The sequence below is a fragment of the Zonotrichia leucophrys genome, chromosome 18, assembly GCF_028769735.1.
Source record: "Zonotrichia leucophrys gambelii isolate GWCS_2022_RI chromosome 18, RI_Zleu_2.0, whole genome shotgun sequence".
NCBI lineage: Eukaryota > Metazoa > Chordata > Aves > Passeriformes > Passerellidae > Zonotrichia > Zonotrichia leucophrys.
This window is the reverse complement of record NC_088187.1, coordinates 5,430,955-5,441,767: the sequence shown is the minus strand read 5'-3', so window position 1 is coordinate 5,441,767 and position 10,813 is coordinate 5,430,955. Positions and strand designations below refer to the sequence as shown.

General features: G+C 39.6%; 1 protein-coding gene across 1 annotated transcript; it reads left to right on the top strand.

Annotated features, from left to right (window-relative positions):
• Positions 1 to 2,119: 2,119 nt before the first annotated feature.
• On the top strand, positions 2,120 to 9,022 carry GSG1L2 (GSG1 like 2). Its single transcript, XM_064728592.1, has 5 exons — positions 2,120 to 2,429; positions 4,246 to 4,293; positions 7,539 to 7,691; positions 7,896 to 8,007; positions 8,717 to 9,022. The coding sequence occupies exons 1-5, from the start codon at positions 2,120 to 2,122 to the stop codon at positions 8,970 to 8,972; spliced, it is 879 nt and encodes a 292-aa protein (XP_064584662.1). The 3' UTR covers positions 8,973 to 9,022.
• The last annotated feature ends 1,791 nt before the right edge of the window (positions 9,023 to 10,813 follow it).

Genomic DNA, 10,813 nt, shown 5'->3' with positions numbered 1-10,813 from the left:
TTTCTATTTACATTTTATAATTATTTATATTTATATTTATATTTATATTTATATTTATATTTATATTTATATTTATATTTATATTTATATTTAATTTTGTGCGTATATATTTATACATATCTATATATGTCTATTTTTAATATAATTTTTATAAATATTTATATACATATATATTTCTACACACCTCATGAAACCAGTAAATGACACCCTAAAGCACAGGAAAACCTTTGTGTAGGAAGCTTGTTGGGGTGTGTCAGAAAACAGCTCACTAAAAGTTGGTTTTATGCTTTTTGATCATATTTTGTGAAATGTGCACACCCAGTGCAGGATCAATGACAATCTAAATGCAACAAAAAGAAAATGCTCCCAGTAGTGAAGTTTTACTACAATTCTTGTGATGTTCAATGTTTTCTTCAAAGCTGCAGCTTCCAGGTGGATCGTGGCTGTCTTGGTGTTACCTGCACATATTCTGTTTACCCACCTCTCAAATTTATTCAGCAAAAAGTCCCTGCATGTAACACTTTGCTTGAAGGAAGGTCCAGCAAACCTATTTACTCCTCTGTTATATTCTTTCTTTTTTCACAGTTTAGACAGAACTAAACAAAAAGTTTCTCCTATTTCTCCAATTAAACAGAGCCGTTCTTGCCTGAAAAATTGATTTGAAAGTTGTGGTACCAGCATTGCTAGGGAATGAGCAAAAAACTGTCTCTGTGAAACATCTCAGACTGCAGGTGTCATCCAGAAGGCATCAGTGGTTTCACAGGTCTCAAAATACATTTAATTACAGCCATATGCAGATTAGTCACAGGAACAGAAACAGAGATCAGGGTTTAATCCTTAGAAGGATTTCCCTCCCTCCTGCTCTCACATTTGCTCCCACTCCTGTTCTCACATGTGCTACACCCTTGAGAAAATGCAGGGAGACAAAGGAAATTTTCTAATTTTAGGAAAAAATAACTCCTGGCTGGGGATACATCTGCATTTTGGGTTGTGAGATTTGCTCTGCCTTTGCAGACCAGACCTGCTTGGTCTTGCACTCTGTAAGCTGAGCTTTTCATGGCAAACTACAGCAGGCATTGATCCTGTCATCCTTGAGTTTCATCTGCTTCTCCAGCTCTGACATCTTTGGGTAGAGAGTTGTCTTGAAAATCCAAATTATTTTCATTAGAAGGTACATAAGTGACTTCAGTGTCTGTCCTGAGGAACCATTCTCCCCCAGGGCACAAGTTTTGACTTCACAGTTGTAAAATAAAGCAGTGAATTACTCTAACACCCACTTCCTTTTAGTTCTTTGCATAACTTACTTGCATCACCAAACAGGCAGAAAAAACAATATGTATAACATAAGGTGGGAAATGTTTCCTAGATGGAGGAAAAAGAAATGCTATTCACACAGTGAAATAGCAAATAAGGATAATTCAGCATTTTCTCTAATGTTTCACCTCCCTTGGGCAAAACCTGTGTTGTGTGTTCAGAGGGGCAGACTGGACAGTGCCCAGGAAACCATCATAAGCAAAGTCAGGTAATTTTATTATTTTCAAATAATTATTTGTCACTGGTGGAGCTCCGAACATAGGCAGTCCCCTTTCTAGTGCTGCATGCTGTGAAATGCTGTGGCTGATCAACCAGTTTTAGTTCCTTACAAGTTTTTAATAGCAAGAGTCACAACTGTATTCAATTTAAAGAGCTCAGTGTCACAGGAGCTTTTGGAACTGTGAGATTTTGTTTATTCCTTTTAAAAAACAGAGATTCCATCAGTCCGACTCTGATCAAGGTAAATAGGCATGTTTTGTTTGTATAAATAAAACTTTAATGATTGCACACTGGGGTGCTTCCAGTGCTTCTGAGTATGATTCATGGGGCAAATTAACATTTATTGTCACACTTCCTCATATTCCTTCCACAACACATTGCTGCCAAGCAACACTGTCCTTTATTCTTAATCTCCCCTGCCACATGATTTCTGGTCATGCCCAGATCTCTGCTCTCTGCCTTAAACTCCTAAGCCAGCACAATTTTCTGGGAGGGATGAGGAATGGGATGGTGAAGGCAGGCAGGTGCTTCATCAGAAATTTGCAGAAGGGAATTTCAGGAATAATTTCTGGTGCATCTCCGGAAGATGCCATCCTCCATCCCCGAGGCAGACAGGAGGCACAGAGCCTCAGCAGCATTCTCTCTGAGTTTCCTCTCTTTAATCTTCTCCATCACAGCTTTCAGCAGCAGTTACTGGTGCGAGGGGACCAGGAAAGTGGCCAAGCCTTTCTGCAAAGGGGACAGCAAAGGGGATCTGTGCATCCGCTTCAACAGCGCCGACGGCAACGGCAGCCAGGCTGTGCAGTACATCTGGGAGACTGGCGATGACAAATTCGTGGAGAAGAAGTTCCACGCTGGCATCTGGTACTCCTGTGAGGAAATGATCAATGAGGAAGGTGGGTAAGCCCGTGGGAGTTTATTTAATAAATTAATCATGGTTTTTTCCTGCTTATTTGGTGCGCCCGTCCCTTCTGCCTCATTACCGCCTATGTATTTTATGGTGTATTATGGTTGTTTGTTTGCATCTTCACATGAAATCACTGCTTGAATCTACAGCCAGGTGTCTCAGGGCATATCTGGTTTTTAAAAAGTTTAAGTGTTGGGAAGGATGAAAGTTTGACAAGGAAGTCTCACAGATATGTGTGCTTAGCTGAAAGATTTTTGTCCTTAAAAAGTTGCTCTTCTCTGGCGAAAGGGACCTTAGAGGGTAGTGTATAGTCAATTTTTAAAAAATTCCTAATAAATTCTGCAAAGAACATGAAGGTGACAGGTTGTGGTGTTGATTTAGCTGACAGGTTGTGGTTCCTGTCAGTTAAGTACACATAATCAGATTATTTGGTTTTTATTCTACTCACCATAACAGCAAATTAAATGACTCTAACAAGAAAGCATTTCATTTTTCCAGTGGTCTTATTCCATTAGCCCAAAATGAATCCTTGCTTTAAATAATTCCTTTTGATACCCTATGGATAAAATGCCCTAAGGATCAGAAGGATCCATAAAAAACATAAAAACATAAAAAACACAAACTGATTTTTTAAAAAGGCAATTTTTTTTATCATTTGCACTAATATATCTGTGGGATCTAAATTAGTTCCTGGATTTCCTCTTGAGCACAAGTGTTTCTGCTTTCTTCTGTGATCTCACCTTGCATAAATCAAAGCAGAAGAAGATTATTTTCATCCTGCTAAAACATGATATGGAGACTTACTGGCCATAAGTGATGGCATTTAATTGGGGCTCATTCTGCATATGTAAATGGTATGAGAATGAAATTAGCTTGCCATTACAAAAACTTTCTAGCAAATTTTGTATTTTTGTATAAGGGAATTGCTGGTCCAAGAATTCCAGCATTTATTGTAAAACCAGATCAACATTAAGTTTTTCCCCTTATTGCCCTGATCAGTTTACAAGCCCAGCTAGAGCAGAACTTCAGATAAATCAAAGCAGCTGTCACCTATGCCATAAAATGCAAATATTTTCACAGTCACCTGTCCTGAAGGACCAGTTTTACCAGAACTTCATGGAAGTTATGCAGTTTTAAGGGGGAAATGTCAAAGATCAGAGCAAAAGTTGTCCAAAAGACACTTTTATCCATGCTGTGTGTTCCAGGGTTGTGTAATCTGAGCATCTGCTGTGGAAGCTCAAGTTTGGAAGCTGATGTTTTCTGACTTGGTGCAGTTAGGAGCTGGGGAAAATAAAAACCAACCCAGCATGTTCAGATCAGAGAATTAATTCCCAGAGCTTTGTTCACAGCATCTGTGCGGGGGGCAGGGGGGCATGTGGGCTTGGAAAGCAAAGCTCACAGGAAGAAATTGGAATGAAGCTTAGAGGGAATTTGTGTGAGCAGCAGCCCGGCTGCTGTGAGGAGAGCAGCTCTGCCCTGACACCAGCGCTGATCCCAGTCCTGCAAAGGAATTCTCCCCTCCTGGCTCTCGCAGCCACCAGCCCATGGAAATCAGTTCACAGCCTTCCTCTGGCTCCTCCAGGCTCTGGGTCTGCAGTGAAATAGGCTGTGAGGACCCTCTGGTTAAACCCCAGGAGAAATTTGATGTACCAGGGTCTCTGTGTACACTAAAACCAGCTTTTCCTCATCTTCTCACTTTCTGCTTCTACAATAGCTTTTCCATTTCCTTCTATTAATCTCTTTCTTTATATCATTACAGAGTACAAAATAATCCTGAATTTGATTTATTTTTTTCTCTTTTTTAGGTGAGAAATGTAGAAGCTTCATCAGTCTGACTCCAGCTTCTGATCGAGGTAGATATTGCATATTGTTTGTCTGCAGTCAAAACTTTCCTGATCACGCTTACCAATATGAGTATTCTGCATTAAATTAAATTAATCCATTTAGAAAATGCTTGCTTTAATCACAAAGAGTATTTTTTGTCCTTCATTTACTTTTCTAACTTCAAAATGAAGGCAATATGGCTTACAATATCAATGTATGTCTTTCTGAAGACACATCACTTGGATACGAATGGTTTTTGAAATTGGAATATGGGTACTGGAAGTCAAAATTTGTGTATTTTTGCCCTCTGTCCCCTCATACCTCCATATTTGGAGCCAGGAATTCCATGGCAGTGTGTGAACATCCACCCAGGAGGTTTGTGTGCTCAGGGGATTGAGGGAGATGTGCTGTGCACCAATTGATGGAATCTGAATCCCCTCCCTGTGCCTTACTCAGGGCTGTGGGGACACAGCTCCATTCTCTTCTTTCAAAGAATATTCAATAATTCTTAATAAAGAATAATTAATTCTTAATAAAGAATTATAGTTCTTAATACAGAATATTTCAAATATTTTCATAAAACATACCTGCAGATGCTGCTTTGTGCCTTCCTCTTGATCCCCAATGTGAAAATATCAGTCCATCACTGATCTGATTTGACCAATCACTTTACAAGTGGCTGATCCAGAAAAAATCCCAAAACTCATTCTTCCCAGTGGCTGACCCAGAAAAAAAACCCCAAAACTTGTTCTTCCCAGCATTCTGGGACTGGAGCATTTGCCTGGAAATGCAATTTCAGACCCTGGAGAAGAAGAAATACTCATTTTCTGAAGGCCACTCTTCCTTCTACCTGCTGCAGCTCATCACAGTGCCTTAACAGAATAATAGAATTTTGTAGCATGAGAAAAAAGTATAAATGAGATGTGGGTGTAGTCACACAGGAGTGAGGGGTGGTTTTTGAGAGTTCCTCACAAGGAAAACTGCTGGTGGACACAGAGCTGACACTGACTCTGTACAGCAGCAGCAAATGTCACAGGCACTGGCAGGCCAGTGGAGACAGCCAAGAAGCCTCTGGGTACCTAAAAAGCAGAAATCTCCCTTTGGGCAGTGAAATGCTGTGTGGAAATCCTGCCCAGGACAGATCTGTGCTCTGCACATGCCTGGGGGTGCTGTGGATCCAAACTCAGCGTGCAGCAGGCTCAGCCTCCCCGAATTCCTCACCCCTGGGTCCCACACACAGGGCTGGTCACCCTTGTCTGGGGCATTTCTCACAATGGCTCACTGCCCAAAACATGTTAAAATGCAAATTCTCACAGCTGGAGCAGCCAGCACTGTTGGGCAATGCAACATCTGGAGCTCCTGATGAAAATCACAATTTTTTAGCGAGACAGATTTTCTGGAGGAACAAACCATGTCCAAGAACACCCACACATAGCCTGGCCCAAAAATTTAATGTCTGAATGGCCCATGAATCACAGAAGTCCCACAGACATTGTCCAAGCCAGCATTTGGAGTTATACACCACACAAACTTTGTCTCAAGGATGTGTCTCAGCAGTGTTTCAGTTTTTAAATTATGATTGTTTTTTTATGTCTTCTCATGAAATTTTTAAATTATGATTGTTTGTTTAGGTCTCATGAAATCACTGCTTGAATCTGCAGCCAGGTGTCTCAGGGCATATTTGGTTTTTAAAAAGTTTGGGTGTTGGGAAGGATGAAAGTTTGACAAGAAAGTTTTACAGATATGTGTGCTTATCTGAAAGATTTTTGAATGTAGAATCTGAAGAAGAAATATAAATTAAAGCAAGTTTTGATATAGAAGAAAAGAATTGCTGAGCCAGTCTTAGTGGATAACCAAGGAGGCAAAGGGTGTGTTAGTTAGAAGGGGTTTTTATGGCTTAGAGCAAAGGATAAACCCACCTCAAACAAGATGTTTTTACCAAGCAGAAAGATAGCACAGGCAAACAAGGCAGCAAATGTTGCAAGTAGAAAAAAGGTCTCAGAATTTTCCACTGCAAGAAAACTGAAAACAACTTCTAGCTTAAACTGCAATGTACTAACTTTTAGTGATTGGAGAACAGTAACATGAATATGGTAATTACAGTAGTTATGACAGGCTATAGATAAAAGTTAAGGTATAGATTGGTTCTACTGTATTAAGATGCTCAGCAAAGAAAAGTATAAAATGCATTGTAACCAAAACCAAAGGGTGTCCAGGCCTGCCTGCAGCTGGAGCTGACAGCTGTGGGCAGAGCTCTGTCACCCAGACCCTGGACTGCTGTGATATCCTGGATACAATAAACTGCATTTTGGAGAGCAGCCTGGAGTCCCACATCCCTCATTTCAGCTCTTACATTTGGGAGAGCTGATCTCCCATTTGCCAGATCTTGCCACAGCAGATTTGGGCACAAGGAGAGCTCCTGCTCCTGTCTGTGGGACATTGGCATGCTAAAGGTCAGACAGGCTGAGAGACTTTCATGGCAGGATTAACTTCTTGCATAAGATGTAATTACCAGATCTCCAAAGAGAGAGGAATTAGCAGATAACTAGGGAAATGAATCTCAGAGAAACCTGGAGGCTGTCTGGCCTCATGAAGGCTTCTCTGTCTAAAAAAAATCAGGATCCTGTTTGGTTCAAAGTTAGACTTGTGGGGAAGATTTTATTGAATGCCTGGACCCACAGGCAGTGCAGGTGTGTGCATGACCTCCAGGCTGTTAGCTGGGTCTGCTGCTCCTCTCTGCACTCAGGACCATGACACCAACACTTCTTTTTATATCACCTTTGGTTCTTTTTATATTAAATTTGGTTACTTTTATATTACCTTTGGTTTATGGTGACTTTAGGGTAGCTACTGAGTATTACCTTTGGTTCTTTTTATATTAAATTTGGTTCTTTTTATATTACCTTTGGTTTATTGTGATTTTAGGGTAGCTACTGAGTAAAAACCACACTGAACCACATTGCAATAAGTGTGTGGCAACTGCTATTCCAATATGCGACTGCTTTTCCAATAATTATAATGTGAAAGTTAATTATTTACCTAATTAATTAAAATTATTAAGATTAACTTTTAAAATAATTAAATTTATTTTCCAATAATTATAATAAATTTGTCATTGACACTGAAGTCCTCCACAGATGTTCTCATTACCACAGCACCCTCACAGTCCCTGTGCTTCTGTTTAACTTTGCATGAACATTACAAATGAAGAAGGAAATTGTGAAAATCTGAAGTTATTTGCTGATAATATCAGTGCTGTTGATTTGGTTTGCAGGGGTTTTATGGCTGTCTATTGTAGCAGAGCTTCTCTATGTGGTTTTGCTCCTGATTGGAAACATTCTGATGTCAGTAGAAATCTGCTACTACAGCTCTGTCATTGATGGGCTGAAGATCAACGCCTTCTCTGCAGTGGTCACCGTGCTAGCAGGTACAGTTAAACACCTCCATTTCACAAAGTGAAGCAAAATTTTATGGGAAAATATTCTTTTCAATGAATTATTTCTTAATGTGATCTATTTTGAATTTTAGATTTGTGGATTTTGCTACGTTTAACTTACAGTTTTTAATTTAGTTGTCAGGTGAGTTGCCAAAGACTAAATAACTAATGTGATCATAACATTGTATTTTTTAGGTCTTCTGGGCATGGTTGCTCACATGATGTACACAACTGTGTTTCAAATGACTGTAAATCTTGGTCCTGAAGACTGGAGACCTCACACTTGGGATTATGGCTGGTCCTATGGGTACTAACTGGTTTATATTTGGTTCTGTCCTGTCACTGTTCCCTGGGACAGAGCCCGACCCCACCTGGCTGCACCCTCCAGTTCATGCTCACGTGGCCATATTTTTACATGCTGCTTTTAATTTTGTACATTTTTAACAAATTGTATTTCAATATATTTTTTTTTAATTCTGTCTCCTTAGGTGTTTTAACATTTCAGAGCTGATGTCCTTTTTTTCTCTGTTTACTGTGCCATGCATTTGCTCAGGAATGCATTTCAATGCCCTGAACCTCCTTTACCCAGATATTTTATAGTTCTTTTTAACACTTTTGGGTAACTCACATTTTTCTCAGTGTCCCCTGTGAGATTTATACCCTTAATAACTGCACCTTTTAACTTTTTATGCATTGCCATTTTTTTAAATAAAACCCCTTTCTGATATTAAGCTCTAAGCTTATTAGAGAAGTAAAGCTTAAATAGAGCTAAAATAGAGAAATTAGAGGTAGGTTTCATGAAACAGGTATGGTAAATGTAGATATTGCAGTAAATATGTAGAGGTCTGTAAATGGTCATTGACCAAGAGCATTTTTTCCTCACCCAGCCTGTTCATCTTTCCCTAATACTCACCAACACAATCACACATAATCAGTGTTTTTAAAAATAAAATTGAAGGGCTTGAATATGAAAATTCCCTGCTAATTTCTGATAATTTTTGCTTTTTTGTTCACAGCCTTGCATGGACCTCCTTCGCTTGCTGTATGGCAGCAGCTGTCACCACTATTAACAAATACACAAAAACTATCTTGGAATTCAAGCACAAAAGGAAAAAGCTGGAAAGGAGCTTTAGGATTCAGTACAAGTTTCCTGAGTACACAGCTCCAGAGAAGGTTTGCAATGTGTATGTGAACTCTTTCCAGAACACCACAGATGACCCCGCACATGCATTGAGAAGTCTGCGTCACCTGGCCACTATTTCAGTCCTGTAAAGCTGAACCAGATCTCAGAGAATTCTGTAAATTATAATCCTAGATCCAAACAAAACGGTGTTAATGAATAAAATGTCTCAATGTGTAGTATTATTTATTTTTCTTAATAAAGAAATTATATTTCCGTGGATGTTTCAAGGAAGTCTTGGTATTGGAAAAGAAGATTCAGGTGGCTCAGTTCAGATAAAAACAGTGAGACAGGTTCCTCCCAGGTCTAGTTTTTAAGTTTTTAACTGATACAGAGTATGTGAGTTGGTTAGTATTTTAGAGCATCACTCCATTCTGATTCTTTCTTAAAAAGACTGTAAAAAATCCCATCCTGAAACCAAAAGCCATGATAAGCAGGGCAGCAAATAAGGCATGTGGTGCATGGCTTGGATAATTTTTGGTGGTGAAAGGTTCAATCTCTCCAAGACAACATGTGGACCTCAGCTCATGGTTCAAGAATTTCACCATACACATGGTGGATTTGCTGTGAAAGGAAGGCTGGTGGAGGGAACAGGTTTCAGTGTAAACACTTAGATAAAATGAGAAAGCAAAATAAAATCTGGAAGATTCATGAGGAGGCAAAATGAAATCTGAAAAATACCTGGTGGTGGACAGCACACCACTTACCTATGGAATTCTCCAGGAATCATTCTGGGAACAGACTCAGAAAGAATCAAAATTTGATTTATACATTTCTAAATGAAGAATCTCTAATCACATTAAAGATGGGGAGGTGGAAATGATGGCAAACATCACAGATCAGGAACATGGAGCCTCCTAATGGAACTGAGCCATGTGCCTGCTTGGTTGGACACCAGAATATTCCTGTTATTGAGCCCCTTGGGAAACACACTTGTGAACTCTGGGTGACAGAGATCCTACACATTCTACTGAGCAGCTCTGACTTTGGAAAAACCCCTATCTATCTTTATTCAGGCAATAAATACAGTTTGAGCTTGTTCTGCCAGCAGGATCTGTACCAGGTCAGGCAATGGCCAGTGATAAGGTGGAGCTGATAACAGAGAAGCATCACTGAATCAGAAGAAAAACCATTAGTGGTGAGAGAGAAGAGTTTATGTGTATGTATTGAATATACTAAAAAAAATGAGAGTTCCTCATTGGCAACAGGTCCCAAAACTTTACTGCTGCAATTGTACAAATTCACTGCTGCAATTGTAGAAAAACAATTTCCTGTATCAAATCAGAATGCCATGTGTTCCAGTTCATGTCCATTACCTTTTTTTATTTTTACTGTGCATACTTCAGAAGAATCTGGCTCCATATTCCCTACACCATCCTTCTAGGTGGCTGCAATAGCAGTAAGGTTTCCTCTTTAATCTTTAGAAAAGTCTGTGTTTATCCTTTACAGTGCTCTGAAAGTGCCACCTTCAGTCCAGCAGGGAACAAAGCAGTGGCCACAGTTTGGTGCCACTCTGTTAGAAGCATTCTCAATCCCTTGACCAAAACACAAGATCTTGATTCCTCCCCTTGTTTCACTCATTTCTCTGTGATGGATATGTTTCTAACCTTCACCAAGAGAGGAATTATTTCTGATTCCATCTGACTTTCTGCTTTTTGTCAACACTAACTTTTATTTTACAATAGATCTTTACCCATATCATGCTGTTCCTGGGTGTGATGGAAGAATTTCCACCTCATCCAGGAACATACTTGGCTGATGCCTGCAAGTCCTTTGAAAAATCCAATTTATGCAAGTGCCTCATTTTATTTTCCTTAGCCTGCAGGTCACTAACACAGTCTCTCCATATGCTGCTTCCTCAGGGTTGTTTCTTACACTGGTTTGCAAGCACATAAAGTGCTGTAGGTAGGCAAGGGCTTTTTAAAATAATTTA